Genomic DNA, 16,813 nt, shown 5'->3' on the forward strand with positions numbered 1-16,813 from the left:
TTAGCCAGACAAGTAAGGAAATATTTTTCAGGTCACTGGGTGCTGACAGAAATAATGGAACGAAAACTCAATGACTACACACAACAAGGAATACACATTTAGCTAAATTAGTTTGGAATAATACAAATACCAGCAACCTTACTGAGGAAAATTAGGAATTCCTGAGGAGGGGAAACATCTGATTTCTGAAGTTACTGAATTATAATACTCAGAATGTCTAGTTCTCAACAACATAAAAATACAAAACATACAAAGGAACAAACAGGAACACATGATCCATTTACAGGAAAAAGAATTTGACAAAAATCATTCCTGAGGAAGCCCAAACACTGGAATTGTAAGACAGACATTAAATCAACCGCCCCAAATATGCTCTTTGAGCTAAAGGAAACTATCAACAAAGAACTAATGAAGTCAGGAAAATAATGTGTATGAATTAAAGGATATCAATAAAGATGCAAATTATAAAAAGGAACCAAACTGTGCAGCTACAAAGTACAATAAGTTAATTTAAAAATTCACTAGAAGGATTCAAAGCAGAAAGAATCAGTGAACTTGAGGAAATTATCCAGTCTGATGAACAAAAAGAATGAAGAACAGGCCCTGTGGCACAGTGGTCTGGGCCACTGCTTGGGATGTCTGTATGCCAGGTCAGAGAGCTCCTGAGATCAAGTCTTGCCACCACTTCTGATCCAGCTTCCTGCTGATGTACCTGAGAGACAACAGATAATGGCCAGAGTACTTTGGTTCCCGTCACCCACACAGGAGACCCAGATGGAGATCCTGACTTCTGGCTTTGGACTGGTTCAGTACCAGCTTTTGTATGCATTTGGGGAATGAACCAACAGATGGAAAAGATCTCTCCCTGTCATTCTCCCTTTCAAATAAATAATCTTAAAAAAAAAAAAAAAAAGCAAAAATGCACAGAGCCTGAGGCTGGCGTTGTGGTGTGGCAGGTTAAGTTGTGGCCTGCAACAGTGGCTTCCTACATTAGAGTGCTGGTTCAAGTCCCAGCTGTTCTGCTTCTGATCCAGCTTTCTGCTAATGTTTCTGGAAAAGCAGCAGCAGATGGCCCAAGTACCTGGGACCCTGCCACCCATGCGGGCAATCCAGGTGGAGTTCCAGGTCCCTGACTTCTGCATGGCCCAGACCCGGCTGTTGCACCCATCTGGCGAGTGAACCAGCAGATGGAAGATCCTTTTCTCTTTCTCTCTCTGTCTCCCCTCTCTGTCATTCTGCCTTTCGAATAAATAAATCTTTTTAAAAAGCACACAGAGCCTGAAGGACTTGCTAGATATCATCAAGTATACCAATGCACATCACAGGAGTTTCAGAAGAAGGGAGAAAAGGGCAAGAAATTCTTCTGAAAAAATAATTCTGGGGCCAGTGCTGTGGCGTAGCAGGTAAAGCTGCCGCCTGCAGTGCTGGCCTCCCATATAGGCTGCTCCACTTCCTGTCCAGCTCCCTGCTGTGGCCTGGGAAAGCAGTAGAAAATGGACCAAGTGCTTGGGCCTCTGCACCCACGTGGGAGACTCGGAAGAAGCTCCTGGCTTCGTATTAGCCAAGTTCTGTCCATTGCGGCCATTTGGGGAGTGAACCAGTGGATGGAAGACACCCCCATCCAACCACCCTGCCTCTGCCTCTGCAACTCCACCTTTCAAATAAATAAATAAATCTTTAAAAAATTAACTTTGGAGGCTGGGAAGTCCAAGATCACAGTGCTGGCATCCTCGAAGATGGTGCCTTCTTGCTGCGTCTTCAGTGAGTGGAACAGGCACATAAGCTTCCCCAGGGCTCTTCTGTATGAACACTAAGCCCATTTATGAGGGCTCCATTCTCACAATCTGATTGGCTCAAACGCCACACAGCTTAACACCATCACCTTAGAGGTGAGGAATTCAACACAGGAATTCAGGAGCAAGAGACCATGAACATTCAGGCCACCTCATTAGAATAGGCAAATTCACAGGCAGGAAGTAGAATGAGGTCACCAGAGTCTATGGGTAACTACTCCTTAATGGGTACATTCTGGAAATGGGTAGTGGTAATGGTTGTACAACATCGTGAAAGTACTTAATGCCACCAAATTATACACTTCAAAGGTTTTAAGTGGAGGCAAGCGTTTGGCACTTGGGACATCTACATTCCTTTTCAGAGTCCCTGGGGTTGGGTCCCAGCTCCACTTCTGATAGAGCTACCTGGATGGTAGCAGATAATGCCTTAAGTACATGGGTCCTTGTCACCCACATGGGAGTCCTGGATTGAGCTCCATGTTCCTGGCTTTTGCCTAGCCTAGCTCTGGTTGTTGCAGGAATTTGGGGAGTAAACCAGCAAATGGAAGATCTCTATGTCTCTGTCTTTCAAATAAAATGAAAAAACGAAAAGAAAAAAAAAAAAAAACCTGGTTGTTAAACAAAACATGCAGGCTGGGCAGGCAACATGGCACAGTGGATTAAGCTGCTGCTTGGGATCCTGTATCCTATCATGGAGTGCCTGGGTACAAGCCTTGGACACTCCACTTCCAGCTAACACACCTATGAGTCAGCAAATGATGGCCCAAGTACTTGAGTTCCTGTCACCCATGTGGGAGACCCGGATGGAGATCCTGGGGAGTGAACCAGAAGATGGAAGATCTCTCCGTCTCTACCATTCTGCCTCTCAAATAAATGAAAGAGAGAGAGAGAAAGAGAGAGAGAGAGAGAGAGAGAGAGAGAGAGAGAGAGAGAGAGGAGCAGACATAGAAAAAGACAAGAATTAACCAAAACAGAAAGAAAAAAATAAGAGAGGGGTGACTTGCACTGTGTTCCTCCTGGCTGCCCACCAGCCCAGCTCATGCAGACAGGGACTGAATCAAATGAAGAGTGTTCTCTCATCTCTGTCTCTCTAGGTCTGTCTTGCTTTCTCTGTCTCTCACATAAAAAGTCCTAGGGGATGGCATTGTGGCACAGCGGGTAAAGACACCACCTGCAGTGCCAGCATCCCATATTGGCGCCAGTTCCAGTCCAGGCTGCACCACTTCCGACCCAGCTCTCCACTATGGCCTGGGAAAGCAGTAGAAGATGGCCCAAATCCTTTGGCCCCTGCACCCACGTGGGAGACCCAGAGGAAGTTCCTGGCTCCTGGCTTCAGATGGGCTCAGCTCTGGCTGTTGCAGCCAACTGGGGAGTGAACCAGGGAATAGAAGACCTCTCCCTCTCTCTCTGCCTCTCCTTCTCTCTCTGTATAATTCTGACTTTCAAATAAATAAATACATCTTTAAAAAGAAATAAGAAAAAACAAGGGTCAGTATTGTTGTGCAGCAAGTTAGGCACCACATGCAATGCCAGCATCCTGTATCAGTGCCAGTTCAAGTCCTGGCTGCTCCACTTCCAACCCAGCTTCCTGCTAATGCAACTGGGAAAGCAGTGGAAAGTGGTCCAAGTGCCGGGGCCCCTACACCCACATGAGTGTAGTTACAGGTTCCTGCCTTCAGCCTGGCCCAGGCCCAGCCATTGCAGCCATTTGGGGAGTGAACCAGTGGATGGAAGATTTCTTTCTGTCTCTCCTCTCTCTGTAACTCTGACTTTCAAATAACTAAACAAATCTTTAAAAAAATACAAATTTTGAAGTCATAAGAAACAGATTTTAAAATAATTGTGAATACTACATTCAATAAATTAAAATCACAAAAAAAAGATTTTTAGCAGAGAGATGAACACAAAGTCAAATGAAAATCCTGAAGGTGAAAAACAGAGAATAAATATAAAATTAAGAATTCACTAGGCAAATTTAACAGCAGTTTAGATATAATTGAAAAGAGGACAGAGCAGAAAATATCCAGACTAAAGTGGGAGGGGGAAAAAAAGATTGGAAAAATATAAAAGGGAACTTGGGACATATTTGGCACACAAGTGAAAAGATCTAACACCAGGAGATGGGAAAGTGGAGCAGAAGCAACATTTGAAGAGATAGTCTGAGAATTTTCCAACTCTGACAAAAAAAAAGCACCCAGCAATTTAAAAAGCAAGAGGAAGCCATAGCAGGATAAAGATGCACACAAGCCGGCGCCGTGGCTCAATAGGCTAATCCTCCACCATGCGGCGCCGGCACACCGGGTTCTAGTCCCGGTTGGGGCGCCGGATTCTGTCCCGGTTGCCCCTCTTCCAGGCCAGCTCTCTGCTATGGCCAGGGAGTGCAGTGGAGGATGGCCCAGGTGCTTGGGCCCTGCACCCCATGGGAGACCAGGAAAAGCACCTGGATCCTGGCTCCTGCCATCGGATCAGCGCGGTGCGCCGGCTGCAGCGGCGGCCATTGGAGGGTGATCCAACGGCAAAGGAAGACCTTTCTCTCTCTGTCTCTCTCTCTCACTGTCCACTCTGCCTGTCAAAAAAAAAAAAAAAAAAAAAAAAAAAAAAAAAATGCACACAAACACCTCCAGTATATAATAGTGCAGTGTTGCATACTTAAGGGAAAAGAAAGAAATTTTCAAAGCAGCCTGAGAAAAAGAAACAAAGAAACAACAGGACAAACTAGCTAGTTTCTCAACTGAAACAATAGCAATCAAAAGATGACATCTTCAAAACTGCTGACAGAAAACAATCACCAGAGGCCAGTGCTGTGGCGCAGCGGGTTAAGGCCCTGGCCTGAAGCACTGGCATCCCATATGGGTGCAGGTTTGAGATCTGGCTGCTCCACTTCCGATCCAGCTCTCTGCTATGGCCTGGGAAAGCAGTAGAAGATGGCCCAAGTCCTTGGGCCCCTGCACCCATGTGGGAGACCCAGAAGAAGCTCCTGACTCCTGGGTTCGGATCAGCACAGCTCCTGTTGTAGCTGCTGCCAATTGGGGAGTGAACCAGCGGATGGAAGACCTGACTCTCTCTGCCTTTCCTCTCTCTGTGTAGCTCTGACTTTCAAATAAATAAATAAATCTTTAAAAAGAAAAGAAAAGAAACCACCAACCAGGAATTCTCTACCCAAAATTACTTAACCGTTTCTTATAACTGCAAGTCAAGAGTGCATGTTAAACAATTATTAACTGCTAAAAGAATACAAGTAGAGGCCGGCGCCGCGGCTCACCGGGTTCTAGTTCCGGTCAGGGCGCCAGATTCTGTCCTGGTTGCCCCTCTTCCAGGCCAGCTCTCTGCTGTGGCCAGGGAGTGCAGTGGAGGATGGCCCAAGTGCTTGGACCCTGCACCCCATGGGAGACCAGGATAAGTACCTGGCTCCTGCCATCGGATCAGTGCAGTGCGCCGGCCACAGCGCACTGGCCGCGGCGGCCACTGGAGGGTGAACCAACAGCAAAGGAAGACCTTTCTCTCTGTCTCTCTCTCTCACTGTCCACTCTGCCTGTCAAAAAAAAAAAAAAAAAAAAAAAAGAATACAAGTAGAGGGGAAAAAAAGGAAGAAGGAAATGATATCACTCTAATAAATGAGAGGAAAAAAGAAAAATCATGTGATAGAAAAAAATCCAGTACACAAAGAACAACATCAAACAATAAAGACAGTAGATTGCAAAAAGATATACAACATTGTTCATGTGAATTTTTTAGATACATAAAATAATGTGGCACAATTATGGACTAATATTGTATATAGATGCATACATGCATGCTTGTGGTGAAGGTATTAAAATATGCATGAAATGATTCATAGGATAGTGGTTATTTCTAAGGAGAGAAAGGATGGGAGATGGAGCTTTAGGTATGATGTTTTCTCTTCCTTATTCCAAATTATGGATTTTGAAGCAAATATAGCAAAACATAAATACATGAACTTGAAGATTACTTTTTTTAATAAAGATTTATTTATTTACTTGAAAGGCAGAGTTACAGAGACAGAGACAGACACAGAGAAAGAGAGATCTTCCATTCTCTGGCTCACCCCCCAAATGGCCACAATGGCTGGGGTTAGGCCAATCTGAAGCCACAAGCCAGGAGCTTCCTCCGAGTCTCCCACGAGGAAGCAGGGGCCCAAGCATGTGAGCTGTCCTCCGCTGCTTTCCCAGGAGCATTAGCAGGGAACTGGATTGGAAGTGGAGTAGCAGGGCCATGAATCTGCGCCCATATGATGCTGGCATTGCAGGCAGCAGCTTTACCTGTGACGCCACAGTACTGGCCCCAAAGAGTAGTTTTTTTAATGTTTCAAATAGTTCACAATTTAAAAACTCTTTAAGAAATAAAAGTAAAAAAAAAAACAAGAAAAAAAAAAGAAATAAAAGTAAAAAGAAATAATTACTGGATTTTAGAGAGGAGTCTGACGTGCACTCCTGACCTGCTAAGGCACAGGCATGGCAGCTATTGCCCAAAGACCATCAACGGTGGCCCAGGATTATTCGAGGGGCTGCATTGTGGCCTAGTGGGGTGGGCTGCCACCTGTGATACCGGCACCCCATATGAATGCTGGTTTGAATCCTGGTGGCTTCACTTATGATACAGCTCCCTACTAATGCACCTGGGAAGGCAGAGAAGGATGGTGCACGTGCTTGGACCCCTGTCACCGATGTGAGATACCAGGATGAAGCTCCTGGCTTCAGTCTGGCCCAGTCCCAGCTTTGCGGCCATTTGGAGAGCGAACCAATAGATAAAAGATCTCTCTCTCTAAAAAGAAAAAAAAAAAAAAAGACATTTCAGCCTGGATTCAGGGCCACCTTAATCCAGGATGATGTTTAAAAAAAAAATTATTCCAGGTCTTCATGTTGATTTTTTCATCTTCCTAAAAGTCCTGACTTGGAGAAATAAAAAAAGTTGGAAATATTCAAAAGACACTTATTGAAAATAACTAAGGAGGGGCTGGCACCGTGGCACAGTAGGTTAAAGCCCTGGCCTGCAGCGCTTGCATCCCATACGGGTGCTGATTTGTGTTCCTGCTGCTCCACTTCTTTATTTTTTTAAAAGATGCATTTATTTGAAAGACAGAATTACAGAGAGAGGTAGAGCCAGAGAGAGAAAGAGAGGTCCTCCATCTGCTGGCTCACTCCCCAAATGACCGCAATTGCCAGAGCTGAGCTGATCCAAAGCCAGGAGCCAGGAGCTTCCTCCAGGCCTCCCATGTGGGTGCAGGGGTCCAAGGACTTGGGCCATTCTCTACTTCTTTCCCAGGCCATAACAGAGAGTTGGATCAGGGTTGGAGCAGCCAGGACTTGAACTGCCACCCTTATGGGATGCTGGTGCTGCAGGCTGGAGCTTTAACCCGCTGTACCACAGCGCCAGCCCCACTGGCTGCTCCACTTCTGATTCAGCTCTCTGCTAATGCGCCTGGGAAAGCAGTGGAAGATGACCCAAGTCTTTGGGCCCCTGCACCTTTGTGGGAAGCCCAGAAGAAGCTCCTGGTTCCTGGCTTCGGATCATCTCAGCTCTGGCCATTGCAGCCATTTGGAGAGTGAACCAGTGGATGGAAGACCTCTCTGGCTCTACCTCTCTCTGTAATTCTGCCTTTCAAATAAATAAAATAAATATTGAAAAAAAATAGCTAAGGAAAAAGAAATGTACATATACAAGACAAATCCATAAAAAGGGTCAGGATGAATAAAGGGGCCAGACAGGGTGAGGACTGTAGCCAGCCTAGCATAGAATCCCAATGTTTGCAGGTAGAACTAAGGCACAGCGGGTTAACATCCTAGCCTGAAGCGCCAGCATCCCACATGGGTGCCAGTTCTAGTCCCGGCTGCTCCTCTTCCGATCCAGCTTTCTGCTGTGGCCTGTAGAAGATGGCCCAAGTCCTTGGACCCCTGCACCCATGTGGGAGACCTGGAAGAAGCTCCTGGCTCCTGGCTTCGGATTGGCGCAGCTCTGGCTGTTGCAGCCATCTGGGGAATGAACCAGCAGATGGAAGACCTCTCTATCACTACCTCTCTCTCTAACTCTGTCTTTCAAATAAATAAAATAAATCTTTAAAAAAAAAAAAAAAAAAAAAGACCAAAGGGTCAAAACTCCCAGTAATAGGGAGGGGTGTCAAGGACAGCTGCAGGGAAGGTGTTTGGCACAAAGGTTAAGACCCTGCTTGGGACGCTCAAATCCCATACTGGAGTGCCTGGGTTCAAATCCCAGCTCCACTTAGCTTCCTGCTAATGCATCACTCTGGGAAGTGGCAGCTGATGGCTCACGTACTTAGGTCCCTGCCACCCACTGTGGGTGATCCAGACTGAGGCTCTGCCTCCCGGCCTTGGCCTGGGCCAACCTTAGCTGTCACAGGCATTTGGGAAGTTAAAGCAGTGATGGAAGATGTCTCTGTCTCTGTGCCCTTCAAATAAAATGAAATATATACACACACGCACACAAAAGGGCAGCATCAGTTACTAATTAAGTTCTTCAGAGAATTCGCTCTCTCTTCTTACCTAAAATTTAAGGAAAAAATCTGTACAAAAAAGCAAAACAAAATACTGTGTTTAGAATAATAGCTGCTGATGAGAAAAGGTATAAAACAGGGAGCTCACTTACTTGTTCAGACAAAGGTGGGCTTCAATGAAGATATCCTTAGCTTTTTCTGGGAAGTCCTTTGTTTTAAAATTAGCATCATATTCTTTTATCTTCCGGATTCTGTAAAATTAAGCCTGAGAATCAATTTTAAAGACGACATCATCCAATTTCCCTAACTCATAACTTAACCTCTATTAATATCTGTCCACTCATAATAATTTTTTCTTGAATGTGTCAAGTCTTGTAAATTTAATCTTCTAACTCTCTTAAATCAACCATTTTGAAAAAGGATCAAGCTTTTGTCTTTTTTTTTTTCCTGAAGTGAAACTTCAGAATTCTGGTATAGGTTTCATAAAGGATCAAGAGTCAGAATGGATCAAGAGGGGCTGGCACTGTGGCACAGTGGGTTAAAGCCCTGGTCTGCAGCACCAGCGTCCCATATGGGCACTGGTCTGAGTCCTGGCTGCTTTACTTCCAATCTAGCTCCCTGCTAACGTGCTTGGGAAAGCAGTAGAGAACGGCCTAAGTGCTTGGGCTCCTGCACCCACATGGGAGACCCAGAAGAAGCTCCTGGTTCCTAGCTTCGGATCACCTCAGCTCCGGCCATTGCAGCCATCTAGGGAGTGAACCAGCAGATGGAAGACCTCTCTCTGTCTCTACCTCTCTCTGTAACTCTGTTTTTCAAATAATAAAATAAATCTTAAAACATTTAACAACATTAAAACAGATAATAAAACTTTTGAAGGGGATGGCACTGTGGCACAGAGGGCTAAAAGCCCTGGCCTGCAGTGCCAGCATGCCAGATGGGCACTCGTTTGAGTCCCAGCTGCTCCAGTTCCAATCTAGCTCTCTGCTATGGCCTGGGAAAGCAGTAGAAGGTGGCCCAAGTCATTGCGCCCCAGCACCCACATGGGAGACCCAGAAGAAGCTCCTGGCTCCTGGCTTTGGATCAGCTCAGCTTCAGCCATGGTGGCCATTTGGGGAGTGGACCAGCAGATGGAAGACCTCTCTCTGTCTCTACTTCTCTGTAACTCTTTGAAATAAATAAATCTTAAAAACAAACACTTTTGAATTGAGTAAAAAAATCTATCACAGAATTCCTTTTCCAAAGATTGATTTATTTGATCTTTTTTAAAGATTTATTTTCTTTATTTACTTGACAGGCAGAATGACTCAGAGAAGGGGAGAGACAGATATTTCTTGTGTTAGTTCACTCCCCAAATGGCCACAATAACCAGGACTGAGCCAGTCTTAAGTCAGGAGCCAGGAACTACATCGGGTCTCCCACAAGGGTGGTAGGAACTCAAGCACTTCAGCCATCATCAGCTTCTTCCCCAGGCATGTTAGCAAACAGCTGGACTGGAAGTTTCTTCAGACCTGCGAGATCTTATTTATTTAACGTGCAAACTTTCCTAAGAAGTTGCTGGAGAATATATAGCCCAAAAGTAATGAAATAAATGATGAAAGTAAGAAACATGGGATCCAGGAAACAGAGAATACAGCATAGGTAATATCAGGATGTTGATAAAAGTAGACCCCAGGGACGGCATTGTAGTGCAGCAGGTTAAGCCACCATTTAGGATACTGGAGTGTGGGTTTGAGTTGTGGCTACTACACTTCTGACCCAGGTGCCTGCTAACACATCCTTCAGGCAGCAGAAGATGGCTCAAGTGTTTTGGCCCCTGCTGCCCACATGGGAGATCGAGATCAAGTTCTGGGCTCCCAGCCTCTGTCTGGTCCAGGCCTCACTGCTGCAGGCATCTAGGGAGTGAACCCGTGGATATGGAATCTTTCTCTCTCTTTTTATTGCTCTGCCTTTCAAGTAGATGAAAATAATAAACATTAAAAAACAACAACAAAAAAAGCAGAGCTCAAGATATACAGTGGCCTAAAGGGCAAGTAGTCAATATTGAAACAGGTGAGGAGGCTCAGGAGAGATTTCTTCTTGAAGAAATTGAGAGGCCAACACTGAGGCGTAGTGGGTAAAGCTGCCACCTGCAGTGCTGGCACTCCAAATGGGCACCAGTTCGAGTTCCAGCTGTCCCACTTCCAATCTTCCTCTCTGCTATAACCTGGGAAAGCAGTAGAAGTTGGCCCAAGTCCTTGGTCCCCTGCATCTGCATGGAGACCCAGGAGAAACTGTTGGCTCCTGGCTTCAGACAGGCGCAGCTCCAGCCACTGGAGCCACCTGGGGAGTGAGCCAGCAGATACAAGACCTCTCTTTCTCTCTCTCTCTCTACCTCTGCATTTCAAATAAATAAATAAATCCTTAACAAAAAAAAAAAAAAAAGAGAGAGAGAGAGAGAGAGAAAAGAAATTGATAAAATTCTTAATGCTTTGAATGCACTGTAAGCAAAATAAAAGACACTTTTTCAGGGAAAAAAAACCTTATGCAAGAAAAGTAATCAGAATGTACTATATGACTCAGTTGTGAACAGTATTTATTTATTTATTTATTTTTATTTATTTATTTATTTTTTTGACAGGCAGAGTGGACAGTGAGAGAGAGAGACAGAGAGAAAGGTCTTCCTTTGCTGTTGGTTCACCCTCCAATGGCCATCGCGGCTGGCGCACCGCGCTGATCCGATGGCAGGAGCCAGGTACTTCTCCTGGTCTCCCATGGGGTGCAGGGCCCAAGGACTTGGGCCATCCTCCACTGCACTCCCTGGCCACAGCAGAGAGCTGGCCTGGAAGAGGGGCAACCGGGACAGAATCCGGCGCCCTGACCGGGACTAGAACCCGGTGTGCCGGCGCCGCAAGGCGGAGGATTAGCCTAGTGAGCTGCGGCGCCGGCCTATGAACAGTATTTTTATAATTATAATAATGTAGGCTGGCGCCGTGGCTCAATAGGCTAATCTTCCACCTGTGGCGCTAGCACACTGGGTTCTAGTCCCGGTCAGGGTGCCGGTTCTGTCCCGGTTGCTCCTCTTCCAGTCCAGCTCTCTGCTGTGGCCCGGGAGTACAGTGGAGGATGGCCCAAGTTCTTTGGCCCTTCGCCTGCATGGAAGACCAGAAGCACCTGGCTCCTGGCTTCGGATCAGTGCAGCGCGCCGGCTGCAGCAGCCATTGGGGGATGAACCAATGGAAAAGGAAGACCTTTCTCTCTGTCTCTTTCTCTCTCTCACTGTCCACTCTGCCTGTCCAAAAGAAAAAAAAAATTATAATAATGTAAATAAGAATTCTGATTGACTCAAAGTGTTAATATACATACGTTAAAAGGATGAGGGACACTTTAATAATGCAGAATTTATTCCAGGAATAGTAGATAGGTTTAACATTAGAAAATCAGTTAATGTCATATGCCACATTAACAGAATAAAGGACAGGGGCCGGTGGGAAAAGCTGCCACCTGCAGTGCCGGCATCCCATATGGGCACCGGATTCAGTCCTGGCTGCTCCACCTCCAATCCAGCTCTCTGCTATGGCCTGGGAAAGCAGTGGAAGATGGCCCAAGTGCTTGAGCCCCTGCACCCAAGTGAGAGACCTGGAAGAAGCTCCCGGCTCCTGGATTTGGATCAGCAAAGCTCCGGCCATTGTGGCCACCTGGGGAGTGAACCAGTGGATGGAAGACCCCTCTATCTCTCTGCCTCTGCTTCTCTGTAACTCTGCATTTCAAATAAATAAATAAATCTTTAAAATAAAATAATAAAGGACAAAAAGAAAAGAAAACATAGAATAAAGGACCAATATCACATGATCATCTCAATAGTCACAGATAAAGTATTTAACAAAAGTCAACACCTGGAGTTGGTGTTCTAATGTAGTAGGCTGAGCTTCCGCCTGCAACAATAGCATCCCATTTGGGTGCCAGTTGAAGTCTCAACTGTTCGGCTTCTGATCTAGCTCCCTGCTAATGCTCCTGAGAAAGCAGAAAATAGGCCCAAGTACTTGGGTCCCTGAACTCATGTGGGAGACCTGGATGAAGCTCCTGGCTCCTGGCTTCAGCCTGGCCCAGTCTCAGCCAATGTGGCCATTTGGGGAATGAACTAGTGGATGGAAGATCTCTCTCTCTCTCTCTCTCTCCCCTCCTACTCTCTGTAACTCTACCTTTCAAATAAATAAATAAATCTTAAAAAAAAGAAAGAAAGAAAGTCAATACTCTTCCACATCTTTCCACCTGAGCTGTGCCAGTACCATTCTCTCCCCCTGGAATGCTAGTCCTCACTACAATCCTCCACCCAGCTAACTCCAGTCCTTCAGGTTGCAACTTCAAATATCAACTCAAGTTCGCCTTCCCTAATCTCCCACACCAAGTTGTCTTTCCGTGTCTTATGCTCTCAACAGCGCTCATGCTTCACCACACCTATCATTATTTAAGTGTGTGCAATCAGTATTTACTGACTGTTTTCTCCCCCTAGATGGTAACTCCCTGGTATAATCACGTGTGTTTTGTTCATCATCTTCATGGACCTTACCAACTAAGAGGTCGTGGTCCAAGAAGGAAATACACGAAAGGCAATCACTGCAGAAGATAGCTGTTAGAAGTAGTAAGAATAAATGTGCAGTGAATATTCTAGCCAAGGGTAGCACCAAAAAGCCAGGAAGGCATAAAAGCAGACGGGCTGCTTGAAGGGGTCTTGAGGAATGAGTTGGAATTATTAGCTAAAGAAAGGAGGAAAAAGACATTTTCAGGCAAAGGAAAGGGAAGGATGTGCAAAGACATAGAAGTGGGACATACTTCCGTAAAGGAAGTGGCCATTAAGTTTGGACATGCTGTCATTTAGGAGGAGAAAAATGGAGTAAGGGGCAAGAGATGATGATGGAAACAAAAGTAAGGGCCAGATTATACATAAGCCTTGTATATCATTGAAGAAATCTGGACTTATTCTTCAGGTAACAGGGAGCCATGAAAGTTTTAAGCAGGGAAGATAACATGATGAGATTGTACTTAGAGAATTAAGTCATGGCCATGTAAAGAATCAACACTGAATCAATGTATTTGCACACATAAACCTACACATGACCCTAAAAAACCTGATTTAGATATAGTTAAGAGGTGCGGTGAGGAATACTGAATGATTTTTGTCCCTTTAACTAAGAGAGACTAAGAAAATATTCACAGGGTTGGCATTCTGGCATATTGGGTGAGGCTGCTGCCTGGGATGCTGGCATCCCTTGTGGCACTGTACATGTCCCAGCTGATCCAACTCCTTGCTAATGTGCCTGGGAAAACAGTGGAAGATGGCCCAGGCCCTTGTGCCCCTGCCACCCATGTGGAAGGCCTGGAAGAAGCTCCTGACTTCAGACCGGCCCAGCTCTGACTGCTGCAGCTATTTGGGGAGCGAACAAGCAGACAGAAGATCTCTTTCTCTCTGTAAATTCTGCTTTTCAAATAAATAAGTGAATTTTTAAAAAAGAAAAGAAAAGGTTCAGGCCTCTGTGCCTTATCTAAGGACTAATTAGCTCCCTAGAACAGATCTTGACCCTTTTTGGCTTTTTTTACTCTCTGAAGTTTAAACTATAAGGTACTTCTCATATAAATATGCTCTTCTATTATCACTTTAAGCATTAAATTATGTGATCCAAAAAGGGTTCCACATAATCCAAAGTCAATTCCCTAATGTGACAAGAATTACCAATACAGGCCAGCGCCATGGCTCACTTGGCTAATCCTCCACCTGCGGCGCCAGCACCCCAGGTTCTAGTCCCGGTTGGGGTGCTGGGTTCTAGTCCTGGTTACTCCTCTTCCAGTCCAGCTCTCTGCTGTGGCCCAGGAGGGCAGTGGAAGTTGGCCCAAGTGCTTGGGTCCCTGCACATGCATGGGAGACCAGGAGGAAGTACCCAGCTCCTGGCTTCAGACTGGCGCAGCACTGGCCATAGTGGCCATTAGGGGAGTGAACCAACGGAAGGAAAACCTTTCTCTCTGTCTCTCTCACTGTCTATAACTCTCTCTCACTGTCTAACTCTGTCAAAAAAAAAAAAAATAATAATTACCAATAGAGACAGGCTGCTAGTGATCAGAATGCTCATACTATTTTGTATTAATCATAGACTCTATTACAGAGGAAAAAAAAACATTGTCCAGTTATTAAGGGAGTGAAACTCAAATCAATTAACCAAAGGTAGCCTCTGAGGGATAAAGTAGCAACAAGAACTTTTTATTCTGGGGCCAAAGTTTGGCTCAGGGGCTAAGACACCACTTGGTGTGCCCGCATCTGATGCTGGAGTGCCTAGGTTTGAATCCCTGCCCTGCTTTTCATTCAGCTTCCTGCTAACGTGTATCTTAGGAGGTAGTAGCTGATAGCTCAAGTACTAGAGTTCCTCCTGGCTTTAAGCTGGCCCAGCCCTGGGCATTTGTGCACATTTGAAGGGTGAACCAGTGGATGGAAGACTTCTCTGTCACTCTGCCTTTCAAGTAAATTTTTTAAAAATTAAGAACTTTGGGGGCTGTCACTGTGGCACAGCGGGTAAAGATGCTGCTTGCAGTGCCGGCATCCCATGTGGGCGCCAGCTCAAGTCCCGGCTGCTCCACTTCCAATCCATCTCTCCACTATGGCCTGGCAAAGCGGTGGAAGATGCCCCAGTCCTTGGGCCCCTGCACCTGTGAGGGAGATCCAGAGGCTCCTGGCTTCGGATCAGCACAGTTCCGGCCATTGCGGCCCTCTGGGGAGTGAATCAGTGGATGGAAGACCTCTCTCTCTTTCGGCCTCTGCCTTTCAAATAAATAAATAAATCTTTAAAAAAATTAAGACATTTTTACACTAATATTGATTTCCGGTTGTTTCAGACACCTACGACAATTGTGACGCCACATTCTTCTTCAGTCGCTCAGTTCTCTGGCTTAGTCCTTCCTTGGAAAGAGATGACATGCGAGCATCACCCTCAGGAGGAACATAAGCATCAAAGATACCAGCTGCAATGACAGAAGGAGGAAACAAAGCGTTAGAAGATCGAGAAAAAGTCGCTTTCCCATAAAAAACTGGGAAGGATCCTGGATTTAAAGTAGACTAATGAAATAGACTTCCATATTGAGGGAATTTTATTACACTAGGGGAAAAAAAGAGTAAGTCTTCTCTCAGAGCCTCAGTTTCTACAAATTTCCTACTTGCTTTCTAGGAATAGTATGAAAACAAGAGCAAAAAGATGACCTCCGTGAAATACAGTGTACATGAAGTAAAGCAGTGTAGAGGCTTAACTGATTTAGTGATTAATTGAATGCCATCAATCATAGTCCAAATTATTCCAGGCCCATAAGATCTCTGACAGAAGGGAATTGGCTTAGAGTCCCAGAGATGCCACACCTCACCTGTACAGGCCAGATGTATGGGCCGCTCCAAATGTTCTGGAGGAATGACCAATCCTGCTTTCCGGGCATGTTCCATAAACTCCTTTTCTGTTCTGTATTTGGGTTCATAAGGAGGGGGTGTGAACCGTTTTTTAGTTCTCACTGGAACTACAGCTGTCAAGTGAGTCCCTAGGATGGGCTGGAAGGTGAGGGAAAGGTTAGGATAAAGGTAACTTGGGAAAAAGCGAGTATCCTGAGCAAAATCTTATAGAAAGAGCATATCCAAATAACGTTTCAGGAACAATTATAAACGAATTATCAAGGGGAAAATGCACTATTACCCGAAGACATATGGTGTCCAGTACTGGATGATAGTTCCCAACCTTTATTAACATCACTCAGCATTTACTAAAGGCGTTCCTTTATCGTTTCCAAAGCACCGAATTATGGTAACTCAGGGAGGCAGAGTAGATCGAAGCAAGGCTTCTGCTTTCAAAGAACTTTCAGTCTGACGGGAAACTTAAATACCAACCTGACACTGAGATTGGCTGAACGCTTTACCAAAACATAAAGTCTTCCTGGCGTCTCCTCCCCACTGAATCAGACTACATTTTGTTCAGTCTATGGGGAATTCCGCCGCAAATTTTATTGTCCTTCTAGCTCATAACTGATCAATAAGCTCTTCAAAAACCCGAGTCCTTTCCTCTCTAATCATGAGATTTGCTCAGACCAGGGCAATGATAATATGGGACTCTTTCCTTCTACTTCGGACAACTCTTCAGGATCTAAGAGAAGCGAGCCCTCATTCCAAGGCGTCTCTTCTTCCCTTTTTAATACCCGCACACCAAACACAAACCAAATGAAAGTAAATTCCCACGCACTGTCTCCCCACCCCACCACTGAGCACAGTAGCTGGATCCCGCCCACTTCAAACTCTCACTCAACCTGGGTCTGACTCGAATCGCCCGAGCTCACCAAGGACAACTGCACGGAGAGAATTCCCGTTCTACTCTGTCCTCCTCTTCCAGCCCATAGAGTCCCATCCGCCCCGTCCCTACCCACCTGCCGAGACCACCATCCCACAGCCTTGGATAAACAGCACAATCCCCGTGGCATGGGGGCAGCCATTTTGCTCGCGCAAAGGTTGCCGGGAGGCGGGCTGACAGGGAAGAGCGTAGGGTAACAGAGAAGGAGC

At 45.6% G+C, this 16,813-nt stretch overlaps 1 protein-coding gene across 2 annotated transcripts in view; it reads right to left on the reverse strand.

Moving 5' to 3' along the window:
- MRPL45 (mitochondrial ribosomal protein L45) overlaps positions 1–16,764 on the reverse strand; it is a 25,716-nt gene extending 8,952 nt beyond the window's left edge. The window contains exons 1-4 of one of the 2 annotated variants that reach the window (XM_008271383.5): positions 16,681–16,764; positions 15,640–15,817; positions 15,129–15,246; positions 8,415–8,513 (exon numbers count right to left, since the gene is read on the reverse strand). In XM_008271383.5, coding sequence (XP_008269605.4) covers positions 8,415–8,513; positions 15,129–15,246; positions 15,640–15,817; positions 16,681–16,746 — 461 coding nt within the window. In that variant the 5' untranslated portion in view covers positions 16,747–16,764. Of the gene's footprint in view, positions 1–8,414; positions 8,514–15,128; positions 15,247–15,639; positions 15,818–16,593 lie in introns of both variants that reach the window. The other variant, XM_089318084.1, reaches the window with a different exon arrangement.
- Between the last annotated feature and the right edge of the window lie 49 nt (positions 16,765–16,813).

This window comes from Oryctolagus cuniculus, chromosome 17 (assembly GCF_051225735.1).
Source record: "Oryctolagus cuniculus isolate XC-2025 breed Fujian yellow rabbit chromosome 17, ASM5122573v1, whole genome shotgun sequence".
Taxonomy (NCBI): Eukaryota; Metazoa; Chordata; class Mammalia; order Lagomorpha; family Leporidae; genus Oryctolagus; species Oryctolagus cuniculus.